This window comes from Micromys minutus (genome assembly GCF_963924665.1).
Source record: "Micromys minutus genome assembly, chromosome: 25".
Lineage (NCBI taxonomy): Eukaryota > Metazoa > Chordata > Mammalia > Rodentia > Muridae > Micromys > Micromys minutus.
In genome coordinates, this window is record NC_137960.1 from 5,633,655 (window position 1) to 5,658,964 (window position 25,310).

The 25,310-nt window shown below is 50.5% G+C and overlaps 1 protein-coding gene across 1 annotated transcript in view; it reads left to right on the plus strand.

Moving 5' to 3' along the window:
* The window catches only part of TBC1D22B (TBC1 domain family member 22B), a 44,801-nt gene that overhangs the window by 15,922 nt on the left and 3,569 nt on the right, over window positions 1–25,310 (plus strand). The window contains exons 4-12 of the mRNA XM_080937611.1: window positions 1,156–1,335; window positions 2,194–2,264; window positions 3,335–3,463; window positions 4,833–4,898; window positions 8,225–8,339; window positions 18,898–19,004; window positions 20,048–20,123; window positions 22,635–22,762; window positions 22,988–23,083. Of these exons, the coding sequence (XP_080793737.1) occupies window positions 1,156–1,335; window positions 2,194–2,264; window positions 3,335–3,463; window positions 4,833–4,898; window positions 8,225–8,339; window positions 18,898–19,004; window positions 20,048–20,123; window positions 22,635–22,762; window positions 22,988–23,083 (968 nt within the window). The remainder of the gene's footprint in view (window positions 1–1,155; window positions 1,336–2,193; window positions 2,265–3,334; window positions 3,464–4,832; window positions 4,899–8,224; window positions 8,340–18,897; window positions 19,005–20,047; window positions 20,124–22,634; window positions 22,763–22,987; window positions 23,084–25,310) is intronic.

Here is a 25,310-nt window from a genome sequence, read left to right on the forward strand (position 1 = left end):
GCATTGATTGGTCGGGTGGCTTAAGCTATGGATGAGGTTCTCAATGTCAGGAAGGCCCCTGCCACGATCCCTGCAGGCTGCCCTGTGTAGCCAGGTGCCCCACGTGTCCCCTGTGGAGGTTCCCTCTGTGTGCATCTGCCTACAAACAGCCGATGCTGGAGATGCCCATCTGCCTAAGTTTTACTGCGTGCATTTTGTATTTTCTCAGCCCCAGTTGTCACTGTAAGCGTCCCAGCCAGGTGCCTCATGGCAGCTGTCAAAGCTTCTGCAACGCTGTCTTGTTCCTATTCAGTGTTTAATATTTTCATTTCATTTCAGGACCCAGGTATTGAGGAATGTGACCCGGCCCTAGGAGGGCAGTCCCTGAAACTTTATTTATTTATTTGGTGGCAATTTATTCTGAATGGTGCCAGAGTCAGACAGCCCCGAGGTATCACCTCCACTGTCCCAGTTCCTCAGTTTCCCAGGCTGAGGTATTTCTTCTGTAAAGTAGTTGAAGGTTCTTAGCAGGTGTCATAAGGGATCATGGGAGTGCATGCTGTAGTGGCCGGCACGGCTTCTTCTACATGGCAAGCGCCAGTTGACTTAGACCATCTACAGTGGAACAGAGCCCAGCTCCGGTTGCTTCCGACGATTAGGTGGTAACAGCAGGAGTCAAAGCTGCTTCATCTGAGTGGGGAAACGGAGTACAGAGGAGCCAGCTACCCAGCTGGGGGCTCCCGTGGGCCAAATGCAGGCTAAGGCTGTGCCTAGCCGTGAGGGCAGCTGGTGTGCTTAGCCAGGGGGTTAAGTGTGCAGGGTCACAGCCCAGCCTTTCATACACTGTTTCAGGCTGTGTGGCTATAACACTCACCAGGTTAAGGCACAATCCAGGGTAGGATGGAAAGAGTTTTGTCTTCCTTGGCATTACCACGTGCATTCTTAGAAGCCATAGCAACATCTGGGGTCAGCTGGTCACACATGCAGTCCCTCTGCTTGGGAGCAGAGCCCTGTGGGGCCTCATTCTCTCACTGTTGCTCAGCCGGAGCCTCAGGAATGCCACAGGCTCAGGCCCTGCCCTGGAGAAGGCACCGTACTGCACAGCCCGAGCAGACCCTGGGGTGTCTTACCCGTGACCTTCCTGTGTAGTTCTTTCTCTTTTTCAAATCCCTTCAGGTGACACGTGCCTGAGGAACCAACTCCACAAACAGCAGTCTCTCCCTCTCCGGCCCATCATCCCCCTTGTTGCCCGGATCTCAGACCAGAATGCCTCTGGAGCTCCTCCAATGACAGTCCGGGAGAAAACCCGCCTAGAAAAGTTCCGCCAGCTGCTTTCTAGCCACAACACTGACTTAGGTAAGTGCGCTCACCCAGGCCCTGGGCAAGGGAGGTGTGGTGGTGACTGTCTCAGAAGCCGGACACGTCTACTGCCTTCCGTCTTTTACTTGTAGCAGCTCCTAGTCAGGTGCCAGCACAGTGATGCACAGACTTTAGACAGAGCTCTGTTATTGAGGATCAGGGACCAGAGGGAATGGGGCCTGCAGACCGCGGGGCTCCTGTTCCAGCTCAGTCTCTGCTGCCTCCCGGAGTTCTCACAGAAGTGCACACTCGTGTGTACCAGCGCTTACTTACTGGGCTAAGGTTACCTGATAAGGCCTCTGAGAAAAGAATCTTGACTAGCTCAGGTTGGAGGGAACACAGCAAGACTGAGCTATAACCAGTTTATTGGGAGTGATCAGACGTTTTATACAATTTTCACAAACAACACCATGGTAGTTGCCAGGATACAATGACATTTGCAAGCTCTACAGGACACACAGATTGATGTCTAAGACCAATGTCCTGTCAGACTTGTGTATGCTTCGCTGACTTTGGGAATGCAGAGAAACATAGGCAGCCTGAGGGAAGGCCTCGGTTTCTCAGGAACTGAAAAGCACACAGTGCCCCAGCAGCTGTCTCTAACCTGAAAAACCTACAACACATGCCTCTCAAGGCAGCCAGACCACGATGACACTGATTCCTCACACACACCCACAGCTTCTCTGCAGGTGCTCTTGGTACCTTCCTGCTGGGGGCCGTGGCGTGGAGCCTTTCCTGGCTTGTCTTAGGATTGGTGGTGGTGGTGATGACATTTGGTGGGAGGAGGTACCTGGCCAAGATTGGTTTGGGCCCATATGGAAGGACCTGATCAGTGAGGCCGTCTTCTGTCTGTAGATGAGCTGAGGAAGTGGAGCTGGCCAGGCGTGCCCAGGGAAGTTCGACCAGTGACCTGGAGACTGCTATCGGTGAGTTCCAACCACCGTGAGGAGAAGCGTGGGCCTCAGACAGCTTCTGCCTGCCAAGGTTGGTCTGATACCCTAGACTCCTCTGGTCCTTCTGCCTGGCACAGCTGTAGGGCAGTGTCCAAAAAGACACATCCTTGAGAGTTTCTTCTCACACCTGCAGGTGTGTGAAGGCCAGGAACTGGCTCCCATAGTCACAACTTCTTAACTGAGGGGAGGGACAAGCATCAACACTCCTGACAGCATTCACTTCCCGGCTTCATGAGCAGACTCAGGCCGTGGGCCTCAGCAGCAGGCTTTCCCACTCAGTGTTCTGCCGCTCCTGCTTTGGGAGGCCTGGTTCTGAGATCTGCTCATTCATCTAGTAAGGATTCTCAGAGGCCTGTTTGCCAGCCCAGGCCCATGTGTGCGTACCCCAGCTCAAACAATAACCCCCTTCTCATTCCTCCCTATACCAGTTCTCCAGCCACCCACTAAGGAGAGCACTAAATGCCTTTGAGAGGAAGGCATCTTGTCCCTGTCCCATCCCCTAGTCTCACAGTCATGCAGTCAGTGCCTCAGTCTCCCCTAGTAAGTTCAGATGCTGCTCAGAATGCCGCAGGCAGGCAGAAAGGGAGCAGGAGACTCAGGACGAAGAATGGCATCCAGGCCGCCAGAGTGCTGTGCCCGCCTTCCAGCTGCTAAGTCACAGACTGCATTCAGCTTGCTGAGCTGATTGATGGTTTCCAGTGTTGCACTGGAAAAGAATGTGTAATCCGTACCAGGAGGTGTCACAGGAGTCGCCAGATCCTTGTAATTCCCTCGGGTCCAGCTCCCTCCTGCTGACTTCTGGTGGTGTCAGCCCTGGGTGTGCGACTAAGCAGTGAGCAGCCTGGGAAAGCTGGCTTGCTTCATCTGCCCACCCAGGGTCCGCTATCCAGAAGAGGGCCAGGGTGAGGGACCGGGATAGGGGCTGGACCGAGAGAACACCTGCTTTGTCCTCTTGGCCAACCTCTTTCTGTGCCTTGTTGGTTTCCAAGCTTCTGCTCAGGCTGAAGTGAGAACTCTCCTCTGATGCGCACTGTTGTCTTTAGGGCTATCTCCCAGCAAACACCGAGCGGCGGAAGCTGACCCTGCAGCGGAAGCGCGAGGAGTACTTTGGCTTCATCGAGCAGTATTATGACTCTCGGAATGAAGAGCATCACCAGGATACCTACAGACAGGTATGACAACTGTGAGCTGCTGGAGTCTCCTGGTGCAGTGCAGCGTCCCGTGTGCTCTGCGGCTCCCCTCCCTCCTTTCACTCAGCAGCTTTGACCTTACCGTTTAAAAGAACTTAACCGTGGAGGTGTGTGTGTGTGTGTGTGTGTGTGTGTGTGTGTGTGTGTGAGAGTTCAGGTGCCCAAGGTGTACTAGATCCTTGGAACTAGAGTAGGAGACTGTTGTGAGCTGTGATGTGAGTCTGAAAACCAAACTCAGGTCTTTTACTTTATGTATGTGAGTACACTGTCACTATCTTCAGACACACCAGAAGAGGGCATTGGATCCCATTACAGATGGTTATGAGCCACCATGTGGTTGCTGGGAATTGAACTCAGGACCTCTGGAATAGCAGTCTGTGCTTTTAACCACTGAGCCATCTCTCCAGGTCCCCTCCCCATCTCAGGTCTTCAGGAAGAACAGCCTGTACTCTTAGCTGCTGAGCCGGCTCCTGATTTATTTTATTCCCTCCTGGGACAGGGTTTTAATCTGTAATTCAGACTGGAACTCATGTAGCTCAGGCTGATTTTGAACTTGCCTCAGTTTCCTGAATACTGGGTTACACTGCTACCAATATCCTTAGAAAGGTGTGGTTTTCAGCAGTGGTCAGTGGTGTTGTTTCTTATGTTTCATGTGTGCACAAATCACCCACACATACACATACATGTACACAAGTGTACCTACATGTCACACATACAGATACACACATATACAAACATACACATATGTACATACATACTTACATGCACACATGTGTATACACATGCTATACACAATGTACACACATGTATGCATATACACATGTATACACACACACATGCTTTGGATTACTAATAGGTGCAGGTCTTGAGGTGAGGCCCACACTTCTAACACACTCCCTGGTAACGTTGCTGTTCGGCTGCAGGCTGTCCTCTGAGGATTAAGAACCATGGGACCCATGGTAAAGGTAGAAAGCAGAGGGTTTGGAAATGGTCGGTTCCATCTGGACTGTGGCATTAGTGTGTGCCTGTGGATGCTACAGTGCCCATTCAGTAGCCACTGCCTGCAGTGGTCCCCAGGCCTGCAGAAATGTCGGCTGGCAGCCTCACGGGAGGAGGAGAGTTACCTCAGGGGAGATGCCTGTCTGGTTGATTAGGTGACTTATTTGGGGGTGTTTCCTCTCTGGGCTGTGGCTAACTTGGGAACATACTCTTCCTGGGAGGGTCTAGCTGAGCTTTGTCCATATTCTTTCTGTCTGTCCTTTTAAAGCAGAGCTGTGTTTTAAGTGTTTTTTTGAGTGTTCTGCCTTAGATACTCTGACATTATGTCTGGGCTGTGGCTTCTGTTTTTCAGATTCACATTGACATTCCAAGGACGAACCCTCTCATTCCCTTGTTCCAGCAGCCGCTTGTCCAGGAGGTGAGTAGGCTCCTCAGTATCTGGTCCTCCTCCTCTCTGGGCCCAGTGGCATCTGTTTGGTACCCCATGTCCACAGAGGACTTCCTCATGCCTTCTCCTCTGCCCTTTATAACAAGCCTGGGGACCAAGTAGTGCTTTGTCTGAGACTTGAGGTAGAAAGAATCCTATCTTAAAATTTCTGTTCCTGGTCTTGTTCTACTTTGTAAATCTGGGGTAGTGACTTGTTTCTCTAATTGCAATAAAATATCCATAGCATGGGCTGGAGAGATAGCTCAGTGGTTAAGAGCACTGACTGTTCTTCCAGAGGTCCTGAGTGATGGATCAGCCATCTGTAATGAGATCTGATGCCCTCTTCTGGTGTGTCTGAAGATGGCTACAGTACTTATATAAAATAAATAAATCTTAAAAAAAAAAATATCCATAGCATGAGTTTGCCCTGGTTTTATGAACAGTGGGTAGTTACTAGTTCCTGGCTCAGTGGCTTACTTGCATTTGAGTGTTCTGTAAGCACCACCTTCATCGGTTTCTAGAAGCTTTGCCCAGCCCCCTTCCCTGCCACTACCTCTCTACTTTTTGCCCATGGCCATAACCACTCTAAATACTCAGATAAATAAGTTTATACAGTGTTTGTCATTTTGTGTCTTGCTTAATTCACAGTGTCAGAAGTCCCTTCACTGAGATGTTTTTATTACATTGATTTATTTATATTGTGGAGAGCATGCCATGGTGTGTGTGGTCAGAGGACCTCTGGCAGGGATTGGCTTTCCCCTTCCACTATGTGTGTCCTGGTCATCAGTCTTGTTAAACAGGCAACATTACCCACTGAGCCATCCCCCCACCCCCACCCCATCAACTCCCCCTCTTCTTGATTGTATAAATCTTCCATTATCATTGCTAATATTCCACTAAATGAAAACTATGGACATGCGGGTTGCTTATCCCTTATGGCTATGGGGATTATGTTGTAGTGAGCATGGGTGGTGAATACGCCATGGACCCTGTTTTCAGCATGGGTGGTGAATACGCCGTGGACCCTGTTTTCAGCATGGGTGGTGAATACTCCATGGACCCTGTTTTCAGCATGGGTGTGCAGTTCTGCCGCTTTCACAGTGTGGAGTGGCAGCGCTTTTGGAAGTCTTTCAGCTCTCTCTGTAATGAAGAGGGGCAGTGGGACGAATGCGTTCTGTGACTTTGGATAATACTCATAGATCCATTTATGAATAGATGTCTCCTGCTGGGATCTATGGTAACTTTCAACACCAAAGGGAAGATGGTGTCGGTGACACCATCATCCCACCCATAAGGGCAGCACAAGGAAAGTTCCTTTCATTCCTCCCATTTAGCTTCTGCTGCTCAGTCCCACCTTCTTCCCCCCCCCCCCCCCCCCGTCCGCCTCGCTGTGCTCATCCCCTGCCTTCCTTCTCCTGCACACAGCCCTCATCAGGCGTCTCTGATTAGTGGACAGAGACAGGAATACACACTTCATTCTCTTCCGTTTTGCCTGCATCACCTGTGTGTACTGGGCTGTTGTCATTTTAAGCAAATGGGTGCACAGATCACTAACCCATCAGAATACCAATAAATACTGCAAGGCTAGCAGAGGTCTAACCCACCAGTGCCCCAGTAAATACTGCAAGGCTTGCCTTGCCTGTAGTGGAGGAGTCAGGAGTGGGAAACGCTTCAGGTATCCTGTTGTCCCCACGGGGCAGTCATCGCAGACCTTTCCTGTGGAGCAGAGCCTGCGTTCTCCCTGGCAGCTATTTTGCACATGTCTGGCACCTTCCGAGCCTGGTGTGTGCGACTGCTTCTCATCCCTGCTGAAGAGGCACGGCTGCTCTCTGTTCTCCGTGCCGTGCATGGCCACGTGTAAGGCACCAAGGCACCAAGGCTGAGATTCTGGAGTAGTGGGTGCCCTTGTGAGACCTGAAAGACCAATCTGGAGACGGGTTTTTTTTTTTTTTTTTTTTTTTTTTTTTTTTTTTTTTTTGTCACTGGGATCAACCCCAGGGCCTTGTGTGTGCTAGGCACGTGTGACAGAGATGAGAAGGAACAGTGGGGGTAGGAATCTAGCCTTGGGCTACACTTTTGAGGAAGAAAGAGGTCACAGAGCACCCACAGCAGTTCTGTTGGAAGCAGAGAGGCCAGCTCACTTCAGGGACTTCCTTTTGTGTGTCTTCCATTGTCCCTACCCTAGATAACCATCTCCTAAATCTGTCTAACATTTCCTTCCTCCCCTCCTCCTCGGAAGTCCTTGTCTCCGGGGCTGGAGTGGAGTGTTGCTGTGGAGGTCATCGATACCTTGGCTTATCTTCTGTTTTCATTACCAACTCTGCTGTCCCTCCTGTGTGTGTCCCAGAGACACCATTCTCCAGAAGTGCAGGGCTGGGGGTCATGGCCACCAGGACAGAGCCAGTGAGCATGTCTTTGGGTTGAGAGAAGATGAAGGGAGAGCTCAGAAGGCCCAGTGACAGCAGAGGTGGCAACTGCCCAGTGGGAAGGGGCAGGACCCAATTTAGGGACCATCCAAGTCTTGCTTCAGTTGATATGTGGAACCTTCAAAGGTTCTGTCATGGGGCCCAGGCTGATTGATTTCTCTGTCCCAACCCTGACGGCAGAAGCCTGCCAGCCAGTGTCTTTTACTTTTGTACATTGCATTTGTTTCTCTTGAGGGGCTGTGTGCATGTGTGTGGAGCCAGGGAGCCATGGACAGCTTGTAGGACTTTGCTCCTTTCCCCGTATGGCTCGGGGATCAAGTTCAGGCTGTTAAGCTTAGTGGTTAGTGTCTTTAGCTGCTGGTCTGTCTCACCAGACTGTCCCCAGGAGATTTGAAGTAGCATCCTTATGTACAAGGGACTTCCTACAAGAACAGATTGTCACCAATCCTAGTCAGGCTGAACTAGAAAAATGTTGATTTTTTTTGTAGATTTTATTTTAAATGTATGAGTATTTTGCCGAATGCATTTATGTGCTCCATGTGCCTGTCTGCTGCCCTTGGAGGTCAGAAGATGGTGTGGGATTCCCTGGAGTTGCTAACAGTTGTGGGTCAGTGTGGGTGCTGGGACCTTAGCCACTGAGCCGTCTCTCTAAACCCCAGAATGGAAGCGTGGCCTCTTTCCTTCTCCGTGGCAAGTGTTGCTTCCTCTCTAAGGCCTTTAGTGACCAAGGAAAATTTAGAAAAGGACACCAGCGCTGGTGTGCACAACACCTCGATCCCGGAGATACCGAACTGAGTTCATAATCCCCAACACCAGTGGTGAAGTGGGTAAGTGGAGGAAGATGTACCCCGAGATTAACACACATACCCCCTTTCCTTCTCATCTTCCTAGATCTTTGAGCGGATTCTCTTTATCTGGGCCATCCGGCACCCTGCCAGTGGGTACGTCCAGGGAATTAATGACCTCGTCACTCCGTTCTTTGTCGTCTTCCTCTCGGAATATGTGGGTAAGAAGCTCCAGGACCACACTGGACATGCTGTCCCCTTCCTGTCCACCATCTGCCTGCGTTTTCCCAGGAGGACCACTGGTGGCAGTGTCTTGCTAAAAAGAAACAGGTAGCCCTTTTGCTCGACCTGGAGCTGTCTGGGCAGCTGAGGAAGCCCGGAGTTTATCTCTTGAGGTGATCCTCACACATGAGCACGCTTCTGTTCTGCCTCGAGCAGATAGCTTGATGGCTTGATTGGATGATTTTAAGATTCTCCAAACATGTCTCAGGTCCAGTGCCCCTGTGTGACACTGCCATCTGAGGTTCATACCTGCACCCGTGCAGAATCTCAGGAGTTCCTGTGGGCGTGCAGAGGATACTAGGGGATGGACTGTGGTCTGTCCCCACTCTTCTGTCCTGACCTGACAAGGCTCCTGTCATTGTTGAGAGTGACTTTTGAGAGTGGCTGGGGCTTCCCCATGGTCCAGCCCCTGCCTGCAGCTCAGGTGAGCAGAGTCTTAAATCTGCCGAGGAGTCTGGTTTTCCTTGTGGGTTTCTTCAGTCACTGTGCTTTTGAGGGTTACAGAATAATCTACCTGTGGCCAGTGCAGGTCTTATTGTCACGTGATCAGAGGCTTATGTAGGAATTCAGTGTGACACATATTTACAATCCCGTATGAGACAGGAGGATTGTTAGTTCTAACCTAGACTGCATAATGAAAACCTGTCTCAAAAGATCAAACACACAAACAAGTAAAACTCACAAACTGACAGAACAAGGGACGGAACCCAGAAACCCAGCCACACCCCAATTAAAGCTCTTCCACAGTTACAGGGCTGTCCCCACCCACCTCACAGGCTGCAAGACCCAAGGGTGAGCAAGCAGCTTGATGAGTTTCGGAACCTGAAGGCAGCTATGAGCGACCAGCCTTTGCTCTCCGTGACTTGATAATGCTTGATAGCACTTGTTCCTGGCTGTCTAATGCACTGCCGCAGGTCCTGCGTGTCAGAGGAGGCAGTGCAGCTCTGTGGCCCTCAGTTTCTCTCTAAGACATTTAACAACTGCGTATTGCACACGCTTGCTTGTCTGCGTGTACCATGCAGATACAGGCCAGAAAGGGCAGCAGACAGACCCCTCGGTGCCAGAGTTGCAGGTGCTCCTCAGCTGCCCGGGAGTGGGTGGGAGCAAGTGTTCCTGCTTCCCCGCTGCCTCAGCTTTACTGCTGTTAGCCACAGATACGGGGACAGCTGTCAGGACTGTGTGTCAGCGCAGTTTGCTGTGTAACCATTAGACCTTCAGAAACTCCCTCATAGCCTTTGAAAGCCTGCTAGGTGGGCTTCTCCACTCCTTCTCTGAGGCCCCCTCTCCTTTTGCCATGTGGCAGCTTATCAGACTCCACCTCAAACAGAACAGGTCTCTCCTCCTCTTCATCTCCTTTCTCCTGGAAGCTAGCAGGACTTGCAGTCTGCCTCTCTTGTCTTTCTCTTAGATGCTAACAGAACTGGCCTAGGGTGAAAAACCATATGTATTTATGTTTATGGTTGTGAGGAACAGATGCTAACTCGGAAGGAGTGGGAAAGAACTTATTAGTGTCTGTGAAGTGTTGGCGTGGTCTGTCTTACGCTGTGGTGACAGAACACTCAGGATGGGTCATCAGAGGCCAGATGGCTGGGTGCTTTGTATGTGAAGTTATTTTGTTCCTGCTGACTCCTGAGTCCAGACTTCGAGACACCACAGGTCTGCTTTGCTCTAGCATTTCGTGGTGCAAAGGCAGAAAGGGATATGGAGGTCTTCAGGAAGCGCCCAGCTTGCTAACAGTATGCTCTCTCTGTGGAGAAGCATGCACTCCCTCGAGAAAAGGCCTTACCCCCGTTAGTTGTCACTTCTGAGCAGTGCCGCCCTGGCCTCCAGCCCTGAGCTTTGCCTTCCTCTTGCTGAGAGCAAATGAGAAAGAGGCTGGTGCCACCTGACTGCTGGCCGGGCTCTGTGGATGGCAGGGCTTGTGCATATGTAGCAAGCAGAGGAGAGTCTAAGAGCCGGCCGTCTCCCTCTGTACGCCAGGGATGGAGCTCAGGTCGTCTGGCTTGGCATCCAGCATCTTTACCTGCTGACCCAAGAAGCAGGGTTGTTGTTGTTGTTTGTGTTTTAAATCTTTTTTGAATCAGGGGCTCACTGTGCACTTTGGCTGGCCCAGAACTCACTGTGTAGACAAGGCTGGCCCAGAACTCAAAGATCCACTTCCCTGTGCCTGCCACATGCTGAGGCTAAAGGCCTGCACTGCCATGCCTGCAGGAAGTGGGTTTGAATAGAGCAGCGGAGAGGTTCTGAAGAAAAGGATTGGTTGTGCTGGCTTGCCATGGATACTTGCCTCCGTTGCCATGGATACTGCCCTCTCCACCACCCCACGGTACCCTCCCAACCTGGGTGATGCTCCCTCATGTGGCCAGTTCTGAGGAAGTGTCACCTCCGATTCCTCTCTGACTCTGCCAGTGCATCCTGCCGCACCCTGGCTGGCTGGTGTCAAGACCAGAGATGGAACTGGAGGGCCCTCCTCAGCAGTGGCAAACTTTGCCTCAGGACACCGTCCCTGGGTTGTCTTGTTCAAGATCATTTTTATTTTAGTGTGTGTGTGCGTGAGAGAGAGAGAGAGAGAGAGAGAGAGAGAGAGAGAGAGAGAGAGAGAGAGGGGCAGGCAGAGGCCAAATGGAGTAGATTTTTTTTCTAATCCTTTACAAGTGTTCTGGGGATCAAGCTCAGTTCCCCAAGTACACACACACACACACACACACACACACACACACGTCAAGTGCCTCCATGGCCCTCCAGAAGCCCTTATGTTCCCTTTAGGTCCCCACTCTGTCTCCTTCCTCCCTGCCCTACAGGGGTCCTATCCACACTGACTTCCTTTTTGTTTGTTTGTTTGCTTACTGTTTTAAAAGCTTCATTTTTACTTGGTCCAAGTCTTGGAAGGGGCTCCAGGGTAGTTACAAAGCTGCCTTGAGAGGTCCTGAGGCTGGCTGGTGCAGAGAAAACCAGGGAGCTCCTTGGAAGACCAGGAGACAACCTAGACATGCCGAGAGGGGGCTGTTAGAGGAGGTTCTCCCCCAGAGCTGGCAGGACAGCCAGCCTGTGCTTGTTGGCCTTTCCTGGGAAGCCCGTGGACGTTGGCAGGTGGTTGCCTGTTTTGATGAGCTTTACCTCCTCGTCCAGGAAGTGGTTTCTAAGAAGATGAGTGTTGGTTTGGGCAGAGCCCAGTGAACGAAGCTCTGAGAGGGCCTGGGTTCTTCTCCAGAGTTAAGACAGTTTCCATGATCTCCTGGATTTTACAACACTCATCTTGACTTCTAAACATCCTGGAAGAACGCACAGCCCCCATTCTTGCAGCTCAGGATGCTTGGCCCCATCAGGCTTCTTAGATATTCAGAAACAGTGTGACCTACACCCTTCTTAGCCTCATCATCCCTGTCAAAATAGCTCAGAGAGGGGTGTGCAGGACAGCTGCAGGTGTAAGCAGGCCAGGCAGTTCACTGTTGCTTCGGGAGCCTTCGCCTCAGTGGAATAATTCTGAGGAATCTGAGAGGTCAGTGCTGACCAGCAGAATGAGCTAACCGCAAAGAGACAGTGCTGTCTGGTCCTAGGAGCAGAGGGTCCCAGATGCTGTAGCTGCAGACTGTAAGGTGGAGGGAAGCTAGCAAAAGAGTCCCTAGGTCCGTCCTGTGCAAACACTGGAAGCAAGACAGAGACTCACGGGACCTCAAGGCCCTGCTCCACACCAGATTCATCTGCCCGAGCTTAGGCTTCTGACAAGTATCCGCTTGGGACAGAGCTTATCCTTTAAGTGGCAGCCTCAGGTGTGACAGGCAGGCAGGGAGCTGTGTAAAGACAGCTCGAGGGCGAGGGCTGGGCTGAGTGGTATCATTTATGTGAGTGCTCCCGGGAGAGCCACTGCCGGCTTTCCTGACACTACGGGGGTGAGCACTGCAGGCAGGTCTGGCTTGTCAAGTCTGGATGTATGAGATCTAGCCTTCTCTCCAGCTGTGAGCGCCACTCGGCCAGCCTGGGCTACAAAGCAAGTTCCAGGACAGCCAGGGTTACCCAGAGAAACCTCTAAAAAACAAGATAAAAAAGAGAAGGAAGAAAGAGCCTTAGAAGGATATGTTACCCTGAATCCCATGATCAAGGACCCTCCATCCAGTGCCCAAATGCTGACTTCATCGTGATCTTTGCTAAATAGTGGCAACAGAAACCCTGGAGGGTTGTTGGCATTTTTCTTTAGTCTTATTTTTATTTGTAATACCTGTGGATCCTAGAGGGGTGCATCTCCTAGAGTTAGAGTTACAGACAGTTGTGAGCTGCCTGGAGTAATGTCCTCTGCAAGAGCAGCATGTACCCTTAGCCGCTGAGTCATCTCTCTAGTGCCTCAGTATTTATTGGGTGTGTGTGTGTCTGTGTGTGCACGCACACATATGTGCCATGTACAGGTAGATCCCCATGGAGGCTAGAAAATGACATTTGCTCTCCTGGGGCTGGGGTTGCAGGCAGCTGTGAGCCACCATGTGGCTGCTGGGAACCAAACTCAGGACCTCTGTCAGAGCGGCCAGTGCTCTCAGCCGTGGAGCCATCTCAGCCCAGGTATGGGTTTGCATATTTAACTGAAACCAGGCTATTGTCATTTCTACATGCCTAAGCTGACTATACTGAGTAGCCAGACCTTGTGAGTCAGCACTCTGATTGACAGGTCCAGTGTAAAGGGGCTTCTGTGGCCAGTAGGAACGTGGGCTTCATGGAACTGAGCCAACTCCCTGTGGATCTGTCCCCAGGAGAGCCTGAGACTGGCTTTCTCTGCCTGCCTTTCAGAGGCTCTGGCTTCCTGGCTGTAGCCATATGGTCCCTCCACCTTCTCTGCACATGCTGAAGGTTTGTGACCTCATGGTCTTGTCTGTTGTCACCAACTCTTGGCATAAGAATGTCAGGTGACTAACTCTGGCAGTGTGTATATGACCCTCCAACCACCTGGAACTGGGCCCAGGAAGCCTGTAGTGCTCATTCCTCAAAGGGTTGAGGCAGGAGGATTATTTGAGTTCAGGAGGTCAAAGCCAACTTGGGCAACATAGTAAGACTCTGTCTCAAAACAACTTTTTTTCTTATTTAGTTCTTTAAATAAATGATTATTTGTCTTTTTTCTTAGTTTGTGTGTATGTACATGTGTGTACAGTAGCTGTACATGTGTATATAGTAGCTTTACATGTGTGTAGTAGGTATACATGTGCGTATAGTATATGTACATGTGTGTATAGTATGTGTACCTGTATAATATATGTATATGTGTATAGTATGTGTACATGTATGTATAGCATATGTACATGTGTATAGTATATGTGTGCATGTGCATAGTATATGTACATGTATGTATATACTGTGTGTGCAGGTGTTGATGCATAACGGCATAGAGAACAGACATTGGCATTGGCTGCTGGGGTCCACATTCAAACCTTCATGTTTGCACGGCAGGTGCTGTACCTTCTGCACCTTTTTAAGATTTATTTATTTTATTTATGAGTACACAGTAGCTGTCTTCAGACACACCAGAAGAGGGCATCAGATCCCATTACAGATGGTTGTGAGCCACCATGTGGTTGCTGGGATTTGAACTCAGGACCTCTGGAAGAGCAGTCAGTGCTTTTAACCTCTGAGCCATCTCTCCAGCCCTGTGCAGGGGATTCTTATGAGTCTAATTTCAGTGCAGAACGGGCGGGGAATGGGCCTAGGAGACTCTGGAAAGCCCTGAGGCCTTCTGTCACCAATGGCTTGGAGTCTTGTCAGATCACTGTTTTTGAGGCTCATGTTCCACTGATTGCTCTGGGGTTCTGAGTTCTGAGCAAGATCAGCTGTTGTCTGGAGCCAGTGCCCCAGTGTATTTTGTCAGCTAATCAATAGCCATGTTCTCCTTAAGCACAGAGTGGGCAATTTTGTTTTCATAAAGAGCTTTTTGGTTTCTCACTTTTGGATGCATTGCCTCTTAAAATAGCCATAAAAAAAAACCCTTAAACGTACTCCCTGCAGTCAGTCCTGGCTGCCACACACTCGTCATGACAACCAAAGATGAGACCCTCGCCTGGGACAGAGAAGCTGGCGTGCTGTCCTGTTGAGCTTCAATTATGTGTGGAGTTTGCTCAAATGGACGGTTAACGATCCTTCTGAACAGATTGTTTGTGCTGAGTGAAGCCCTTCAGAGCCTGCGCCTCCCTCTCTGCTGCTTGTCGCCCATGTGCTCAGCTCAGCTGTAGAGTGTGTGAACTCTGTCCTCCCAGCAGGCAGAGAAAGAGCTACGCGTGCCCCAGCCCCAAGACCTACAGTGGGCCGTCTCACTCCTCGCCCCCCAGGAGTACAGTGAGCTAGCCTGCCACCCGTGAATGCCGAGGGCTCATGGCTGATCATAGCTCCCCAACTTGAGGCTCCCAGATAGGGTTCACTTTATCTGTAGTCCTAGATGCTATCATAGCTGAAGGTTTGGAGATAATACGGTTGCCCAGTGTAACGTCTTGCCAATTCCTGACTCTTCATAGTTAAATGTGATTTTCTTACTTATAACCAAAAGCTAGGGGCAGAAAACTGGAAATCAGGGCTGGAGAGATGGCTTCTTAGGTGAAAGAGCTCCCACCAAGCCTCATGACCTGAGCTCAATTTCCAGGACCCACAGGATAAAGGGAGAGAGCCAACTCCCACAGTTGTTCTGATCTCCACATGAGCACTATGACAAACACACATGTGCGCTCACACACTCACATACACACACACATACACACATGCACACACTAAAATAAAATGGAAAAAATCTTTTGAAATTCGACTTTTAAGGTATATACTTTGCCGTGGTAGTTTATCCCCACAGAATCAACATGGTTTCGAATAAGAGCAAACGTCAAGACAGAGGCATATTTGTTCCTTACGTGATAGTGTCATAAGAGTATCAGCCCAGAGCTACACAGTTGCTGGCACTTCTCATACTAGTTACCCTTACCTCGTCCCCTGACCCCGTCCTGGTGGTAGCGCCTACTAACAGATGAACTGAGGGACATAGGGTCACCAGTGATCACCCAGAGGGACAGAGCCAGTGAGAGGCACAGCAAGGACTGAGCTCTGCTGCCTGGCTCCAGGGTGGGCCCATCAGCAGGCGCTGCTCCGCCTGAGCATGAGGCAGCACAGGCCGCAGGGTCGGGAAGGACAGTTCCGTCCCGCTGTCTCAGGGAACATTTGTCTGGTTGCTCTGCTCACTGAGTGCAGTCCTGCAATGCTAAGTGCTCAGGTTGAAAATGAGCCCCCACCCCCAGGTTTCTTACAAGGCTAGCCACAGCGGCACACATCTGTAATCCCAGCTCCTCCGAGGCAGAGGCCAGAGGATCGTAGGTTTGAGGGCATCCTTGACTGAGTAGCAAAGCAGTGTCACAAAGCACTAATGAAAATAACAGAAATCATCAAACGTTAAAGAAGCGTTGGCCCGGCAAGATGATGGGCAGGTGAAAGCTCCTCCCAGGCAGCCCTGGCCTCCCGAGGCCTTGTCTATAGTCATAGACTCATCAGATGCCAGCGCGCCAACAGTCACCAACCTGGGATACACAAGGCAGGACTGAGAGACCCACCTCAGCAGGGTGGAAGGGGAGAGCCTTCTGTGCCTGCCGTGTCCACGCACCCGACAGATGAAACACGCACTGGCTGCTCATTCAGAATCAATTCTCGGCCCCACATGGCAGCTTACAACTGTCTGTAACCACAGTTCCAGGGACTCCGTGCCATGAACAGATACATGTGCAGGCAAAATGCCCATAGGATAAGGATAAATGCAGGCTAGAGAGATGGCTCAGCCATTTGGAGCATTTTTGCTTAGCAGTGTTGCTCTTGCAGAGGACCCAGGTTCAATTCTCAACACCTACACAGTGACTCACGGTCCTTCATAACTCAAGGTCTGAAGGATTCCGTGCCTTTTTTGGCTAGTGCGGGCATTAGACACACTCATAGCGCACATATATACATACAAGCAAAACATACATATAAAATAAAATCTAAATAAAAAGATAAATTAAAAAATTTTAATAAAATAAAGGTAAAAAATAAATCGTTGCGGAGCTCTGCGTTTCTCTTTGGGAAATGCGTGGGATTTGGCTCCTCATGCGCCCTGGAGCGGTTCCACAGGACAGTATTTGCGACTGTGCGCTTTGGAGGCCAGCTGCGCAGGACTGAGCTGGAGGTTGGTACAGCAGGCTGGGAAGAGCCTAGAAATGTGACCTGACACAAAAGGAAGTCTCTGAGTGGAGTTTTAGGGCCTGACTTAATTTAAATAGTGCACATGGCCACCCCAAACCACCGTGATTCTTAAGTTAAAGAAAGCATATTTCTTAGAAGTTTTATTTATTTATTTTTTTAATGTGATTTCCCAATTGGATTTTTATGTGTTACCAGACTTCTCCATTTCTGCAAGGTTACTGTTGCTTTACAAAGTCCTTATTTTTGGTGATAAAAGGCAACTGTAGTCAATGTGGCTCCCCCCTCAAAAACCGTGCACATTTGGGGATGCTATAAAAATTATGACTCCTGTGGCAGTTTTTACAAGTAGAGCAAAACTTGAAGAAAAACAAATCCTTCATTTCCCCTTTATTAAAGGCACAGCGAGCCAGGATGTGCTTTGTTCCTGCACAGCGGCAGTGAGGGTCTGGGAATAATACTTCTCTCCTCCGTTAAAGCTTTGGCGTGCCCTCTGCGTCGCTATGAAAGCTTATCATTCCCAATAAGCCTCATCTGAAATAATCTGTGTGTCTACTGTGCATGAGGTGTGAAGGCTATTATTTTATATATGTTAACTCTGGTTGTCTGTCCTCCACAGCCTAGTACTCTGCGGTCCCCAACAGCCTCTGTCTGTCTGTCACTGTCTGTCTCTAAATAGCCCTTGATGTTCATATGAGCTACAGCCAGAACAGTTCTTGGGCAGGTGAGATGGCCCAGTGGGTAAAGGTGCCTGCTGTCGAGTCTGAGGGTTTGAGTCCAAGAGGCTCTCCATGTTAGGAGGGAACCGGCTTCCACAAGTATGTCATGCATACTATGGCAACACACACACACCAAAATAAAACATAACAAAAAATACCATTCTTCAAGCAGAACAGGAATCCAGGAACTGTTAAATGTTGGAATTCTGAGTGTATTGTCAGCTGACTGTACCCCCCCCACACACACACTTGCAAGGGACTTCATGTAGTGAACACTTTTGTTTCTAAACAGCCCCCATGGGTAGGAGGGGAGAAGCTGGCGTGTGTGCAGAGTTGAAGGGCCTCGGATAGGTATGCACCATTTGTGGGCAGGCAGAGCCTCTTACTATTCCCCTTTCTGTGGCAAGAAGGATTAGTTACAGAGCATCACAGAGGGGACACCCATAGCCTTCTCCTTTGGGTTTCTTGTTTCATTTGGGCCTTGGACCAGACAGCCTCTCATTCCTGCTACTACCTGTCCATGAGAAGCCAGAAGACAGCCTGGAGAGATGGCTCAGGTTAAGACAGCTTCTTGCTCTTCTGGAGGACCTGAGTTTAGTTCCAGTCCCCACAACCATAACCACCTATAACTCCACCAGGGGATCTGACAGCCTTGGCTGGCCTTTGCAGGTCCTACCAGACACACACGGGCATGCACACACACCCCACAACACTCACTTTTAAGTTAGTGTTTCTCTCTGAAAGAGGCCCTGTGCTCAATCTCTCTCTCTCTCTCTCTCTCTCTCTCTCTCTCTCTCTCTCTCTCTCTCTCTCTTTTTAAATCCATTTATTTATCTAATGTATATGAGTACACTGTAGCTGTCTTCAGACACACCAGAAGAGGGCATCATATCCCATTATAGATGGTTGTGAGCCACCATGTGGTTGCTGGGAATTGAACTCAGGACCTCTGGAAGAGAAATCGATGCTCTTAACCACTGAGCCATCTCTCCAGCCCCCTGTGCTCAAGCTTAACTTTATGTAACTCCTGGCGTCCTTTGTGTGCTGTAGATATATGTGTGGTCTTGCAGAGTCTCTGAAATGGTGATAGAAAAATACGGGTGTTTTACAAGGGCATTTGTCAACAGAATTGTGCATGTGTGTGAGCATCCTTGTGTGGAAGTACCAACATAATGCAGTTAAGTCCCTGAGGCACCCAACACGTGGCTCACCTTCGTCCGTGGACCAAGTCTGATGCCAGCACTCAGTCCATCCTGCTGAGCAGGGGGCTCTGACCCAGTTGTCCTATGAATGTGGTAGACAGCTCACTGAACGTCCTGTGGTTGAGCTGGGTATAGCATATTGAGGCAGAAATCCTGAGTGGTCATTAAAAAACAAAATCTGAAAAGGAGGTGTGGTGGATTGGAGTGAGCAATGGCGCAGTCGGTGTTCTGAGATCCCTGGGAATTCTGAGACACACTTGAACAGAAGGGCAGGCTTGTCTCTCCACTTCTCTCAGGCCGAAGAACCCCATGGCAGACAGTGGGGATCTCTGCTCTCCTCTCTGTTTTTTTAGACAAGGCCTCTGGATTTTTTTTTTTTCCCACCTTTTGTTTTGCAGAAGAGGATGTGGAGAACTTTGATGTGACCAACCTGTCTCAGGACATGCTGCGAAGTATTGAAGCCGACAGCTTTTGGTGCATGAGCAAGCTGCTGGACGGGATCCAGGTGAGCTGTGGAGCCAGGCCCAGCGCTCCATATTGCTCTGTGGGAGGTCAGCAGCGCTCCTCTGCCTCTTCTATTAGCTTCTCTAGACAGTAGTCTAGTGTCCCTCTGGGTCTGAGAAAACCACTGAGTTGCACTAGCTCTCATCAGAGAGGGCCCCTGCTCCCTGCTGTTTACCCAGATCCTGTGGGTCAAACCTAGTGCAGTGCCTGCCCCTCCAGCCTTTCACCACATGCTCCTGCAGCAGTTTTAAAAATTCCTTTGTTTCCAAACGCTGTTACTAGCTGTTAGCATCTGTGGACCTTTAAAATATATGTTTATAATATATATATATTATATATAATTTTAAATATAGTGCTTATTTTTCTTTTATTTACATTGGTGTTTTGCCTGCATGTATATCAGTCCGTGTGAAGGTATTGAATCCCCTAGAACTGGAGTTACAGACTGGTGTGAGCTGCCATACGGATGGTGGTAATTGAACCTAGGTCCTCTTAGAAGAGCAGTCAGTGCTCTCAACCGCGGAGCCGTCTCTCCAGCCTGTTTATGTTAGTTTTTATACTGTGTGTGGGTGTGTGCACATGAGTGCAGGCGTTCCTGGAGCCTGGAAGTGTTGGATCTCTGAGGTCTGGAGTCTCAGGTAGTTGTGAGCCACTAGGAACTATAGTGGGTCCCCTGGAAGAGAATATGCACTCTTGACCCCTGCGCCATCTCTCTAGCCCCTGGTGTACTTTTAAATATGCTTCAGGGACAGTGGAGATGGCACCGGGGAGCTTCAGGGACAGTGGAGATGGCACCGGGGAGGTGCCTAGCCTAGTCTTGAGCTCCAATCTCAGTGAGACCCTATCTCAAGATACCTGAAATCTCCCTGGCCTGTGAAACATACACACTCGCGAGCACACACATGTACTTGCACACGTACTCACACATATACATACACACACCAGCAATAACAGCAGAGCAGCCTGTGCCTCTCTGAGCTCTGTCTAGGTGTGGAAGGCAGCTGGTTTGGACGTAGTTCACCCCAGGCTCTGTGTCCTTTGCAGGATAATTACACGTTTGCACAACCAGGGATCCAGAAGAAGGTCAAGGCGCTGGAAGAGCTCGTCAGCCGGATCGATGGTAGGTCGGGAGGACAGGACTTCTCCAGCAGTAGCCCAGTGCGGTCCCCACCTAAGCTGTGACACTTGGTTCCCTTCCCCCCCTTCCCAGTATGTCCTTGTCTTCAGAGCTCATCGGCAAGGCTGTGAGCTCTCCCAAGGTCTTTCCACCTTATTCTGTCACCAAGTTCTCACCTCCCCACAGCTCTGCCACAGTAACTCCTCTCCCCTTCCCAGTGCACAGCCCCGACCCAGCCATTTGCTCTCCGACACCGTCCTCCCGAAGGATGTACATTCTCTTGCTTATTCCTCTTTCAAACATCATCCTGTGAGAGGTTTTCCAGCAGTGTTCTGGCTGTGCCCTTTTGTTCCAGAGCCACCAGTAGCCTCCTGTTGCCTTTGGCATCTAGTTTGTGGGTTGACCTTGCCTGCCTGTGGTCACATAATGATCCTAGGCTTGACACAGGCCCCCCAAGTCTGGCTGACACCATGCTGGGACCTGAATGGGCTGGAGAACCTCACAGCTGCCCTGGAGGCAGACATCTGGGAAGAGCAGGTGCTTACAGGAGTGGAGCGTCCCTGCTCTGGCCAGACAGGCACCTTAGGAAGCTCTAGTGACAAGGACACTGTGGCCAGAGAGACAGACAGAGGAGGTTGGGAGTTAATCTTCCCCGCAGTGTGGACCTAGCAGGGACCCTGTGACCTGAGATCCTGTAGGCCAGTGAGCGCCTTCAAGACTGCCAGCCGCCGCATCGAACATGGACGTCCTCCCTCTCTTCCTGCCCTATTCCTCCCTTCCCTGCACAGTTGGGTCTCCCACTCTTTCCCAGGTTCTCTGTGTCATGGGACACCCTTGGTTTGTCCTCTCCCTCATCTAGGTCATCATTTGCATGACCTAGGACCTCAGTGCTCTCCCTCATGTGTCCCTCACAGTAGTAAATGGAGTGCTCCCTGTCTGGGCCTCACCCTAGGGCTGGTCATCAGTTGGATTCCAGACGGCACAGTCAGTGGTTTCTTCTGCTGTTTACTTCCTCTCCTCTCTCCCACCCCTCAGCCTAGGTACATAAAGGCATGGAGATTAAAAATAATGGGATTTTAAAAAAATATGTACACTGGGTTGTGGAGCTGATTCACTGACTAGGGAGGCTTGCTGCCAAGCCTGACAGCCTGTCATCATGGTGCAAGGAGCAAAGGGACTACTACAAGTTGTCCTCTAACCTCCACAAGACTACACACACACCTCATACACACACATCACCCCCCACACCAACCACACACACATACACACACCAACCACATATACACATGCACACTCACACACATGCACGTACACACACACACACACACACTAAATAAATGTGCACCACATTCTTATGTCTTATGTACTTTCTCATTACATAGACCACAACAACAACAACCCCACGAGCCCTCATGCCTTAAATTCTATCCCCCTAAGTGACCATTGTTACTGCTTCTCTTGAAGCCCTGAACTGAGCAGTCAGCAGCAGTCGGGGCTACTTTACAGACTCACCATCTCAGTTTTCCTCCCCAAAGTCCTCTGAATCATGAGCGGTTATCCTCACTAAAACTTGAAAAAAGCAATACAGAACGAAACCCAGTGTTTACTGGGGAGAAGTACACACACACACACACACACACACACACACACACACACACACCCCACCATGTGGAAGGGGGAGTCAGGACAACGTGCAGGAGTCTGTTGCCTCTCTTCATTCCAGGGATGGTCATCACGCTTGGTGGCAGATGTCTTTACGTGTTGAGCCGTCTTGCCGTTCTCTTTGATTGCCCCACTTCATTAACGAGAAGACCATGATTTAAAATGGTCCCATCTTCAGGGCTGGAGAAGTGGCTCAGGGGTCACAAGCCCTTGCCACTCTTCCAGAGAACCCACGTTCAGCTCTGAGCACCCGAATGTGGTGGCTCACGGCTGTCTGTATGTCCTGGGACTCTGGTGCCTCAGACTGTACTCAGGTGCACAGGCCCACACCCCCCCCACACACACACACACACTTCCATGTCATTTAGTACAAATGCATCATAAACATCAGGAACAAAAAGTCCAGCATTGTTCTCAAAGCTGTCATGCAGGAGAGGGACCAGGCTAGTTTAACTTGCTCAGGATAGTCCGCAGGTTCCAGAGCAGGCTCAGTGGCAGGTGGCAGCTAGTTTCTACTGAATTTGCTGAATAATCACCTGATGAGTCCCCTCCTACAATAAAGAAGTCACCTCTGCTGGCTGGCTGTCAGGGATGCTGCAGGGAGCTGGCCCAGGTGGCCTGCAGGGTTCTTCTTTTCCATTCTGGCTCATGTCTCTTACTTCGTGGCTAGTGCAGCCCCGGGGTGGCAGCGGGCACCTGGGAATGGCTCTGTGGGATGGTGGCATGCCATGTAACATGTACTCAGATGTTGGGGTCAAAGGTCAGCCCACCGGGGGAGGGGCTAGTAAGAAACAGAACCTGCTCCTGGCCCCAGAGGGCTGCTGGTGGCTCCTAACCTCGAGCTGCTTTCAGAGCAGGTACACAGTCACTTCAGGAGGTATGAGGTGGAGTACTTGCAGTTCGCCTTTCGGTGGATGAACAACCTACTGATGCGGGAGCTCCCCCTGCGCTGCACCATCCGCCTGTGGGACACATACCAGGTATGGGGGACCCCTCCCTCTCCCAGCTATCCCTGCTGGGCCCAACACCCTGTGGAGCCTCTCTGCCCACCTTTGTCCTGTGTTTGCTGTGGGCTTTGGAAAATCTCTTGAGCCCATTCTCTGTCATATAAGAGGTTTTAGGCTGGGTTTTCTACCATACAGGTGGCTTGGAAGGGAGAGGTTCACAGTTGAGGCTCAGAGCCTGACTCTTGTTTTCTCTCCCAGTCTGAGCCAGAAGGCTTCTCGCATTTCCATCTCTACGTGTGCGCCGCCTTCTTGATCAAGTGGAGGAAGGAGATTTTGGACGAGGAAGACTTTCAGGTGAGTGGGCAGAAGGCAGGCGCTCGCCTAGGGCCCTAGATCTTCCCAGTGAGAAAGATCTTCGTGCCAGCAGGGCTGCAGAAAAACCACACAGCACACAGCAGAGCTGCAGAACAACCACACAGCACACAGCAGGGCTGCAGAGCAACCACACAGCACACAGCAGGGCTGCAGAACAACCACACAGCACACAGCAGGGCTGCAGAGCAACCACACAGCACACAGCAGGGCTGCAGAACAACCACACAGCACACAGATCCCTCATCCACTCACTGACAGCTGTTGATGACAGGTATGCCCTGTGAGTCACCATGGAGGCCCAGGACATGCTGGGACGTGAGCCAGAGGCCCGTTCTCACACTGGCAGTAGACAGAGTCACGGGGCTTACGGAGATGCTGGGGATAAGTCCACACTGCCACAGGGCCCAGCAACCTATGTGGATCCTTAGCTGCAGTTTCAAACAGAGCAGTCAGGATAAGCTCATCAAGAAGGCAGCACTTAAGCAGAGGCCTGAGGAGGGGAATAGAGCAAGCCACGTGGCCCCAGGGCAGAGGGCATGACTGGCGTAGAGGCGGTAAGTCAGCCTGGCCGTTTGAGGGCTTGTGAAGCAAGCGGCCAGCAGAAGAGCAGAGTCAGCTACGTCAGACAGGAAGTGGCTGTGAACACCCTGGCAGTTCCTGCCCGGTCCTAGGCATGGAGTGGATATACTCTTAAAGACTACTCTGCTTCTGCACAGCGTCTGAACCCTGAACAGGAAGCCATGAATTCTGTGCCTCTGGGAAACTGACAAGCCTCCTGTGGGCAGTGATGCGCCAGCTACTGGGACGTGGGGGAAGCATCTCCAAAATTGAGAAACCGAGTGTCCTAGCTGTGCCAGCCACAGGCAGGCTGACAAACTCCCCCAGCCATCCGAGCAGCTCTTAGCTGTCTTCACCTGCACACAGGGAGACGCTTGTGTCCAGGAAGCCATCTTGTAAACTCTGGGATGCATCAGGCCTTGGGTCTCAGAGCTGATGTGGAGGAGTAGGAGCCAGGGCTCAAGGCTAGGTAGGGTCCCTTTGAATGCACAGGAGAGGCTTGAGCAGGAGAGGCCATCTTGAGGAAGCTTTTCATTCTGTCCTGTGTGACAGCTTTGTAGACACCCACTCTACCGTTTAGCTCCTACAGGAGAAACAGCTGAGGCTTGTTACGTATTTATTTATTTTTATATGGGGGCTCATGTAGCCCAGGCTGGCCTCAAACTGACTGCATAGCTGAAGCTGACCCTGAACTTTTTACCCTCCTTCTTCCACCTCCCACCCCCAAAACTCTCCAAGTGCAGAACTACAGGTATGTACCAACAGGCTTGAGCTGGTTAGAGTTTTTAAAATGCAACAGTACAAGGCCACAAGTATTTCACTGCCACAGAGCACGTGCAAACAAATCCATCCTTGACTCAAGTAGCCTAAGTGCAGGTCCTATTCAGACATTTGGTGAGGCGCCGGTTTGAACCCTGCTCTGACAGGTTAGGAAGCCCTGGGATCAGAAGATCCTCATAAGAAAGGCCAGAGCTCTCAGTCTGAAAACAGAAACAGCCACTAAGAGAACCCGAAGCCTCCACGAGATTCTCAAGTGCACTACATGGAACCATTGGGTTGTTTGACTCTCAGAAAATTACAGGCAAGGCTGGAACTTTGAAAGATCACACTAGGCCAGTAGACCATTGTCGGGTGGATGCTCCTGTTGTGATGCACTTACCTGGTTAGAAGGCGTGTGACACAGCCGAGTCCACCTGACACCCACATAGAATACTGGGACATTGCACAGTAGGTCTGCACATGATGTCTGAGCTAATCCAATACAGCTTTAAGTCCATCTGCTTTTTTAAAAGATTTATTTATTTTATATATAAAATAATTTATTTTATAGATACTGTAGCTGTCGTCAGATACCAGGAGAGGCATCAGATCCCATTACAGATGGCTGTGAGCCACCATGTGGTTGCTGGGAATTGAACTCAGGACCTCTGGAAGAGCAGTCAGTGCTCTAACCACTGAGCCATTTCTCTAGCCTTGTTAATTCCTTTCTTAAAAAATGATATTGTTGTTGTTTGAGACAGGGTTTCTCTGTGCCGAACAGGGCTGTCCTGGAATACACTCTGTAGGCCAGGCTAGCCTCGAACCCAGAGACCCACCTGTCTCTGCCTCCTAAGTATTGGGATTAAAGGCGTAAGGCACCACCACCTGG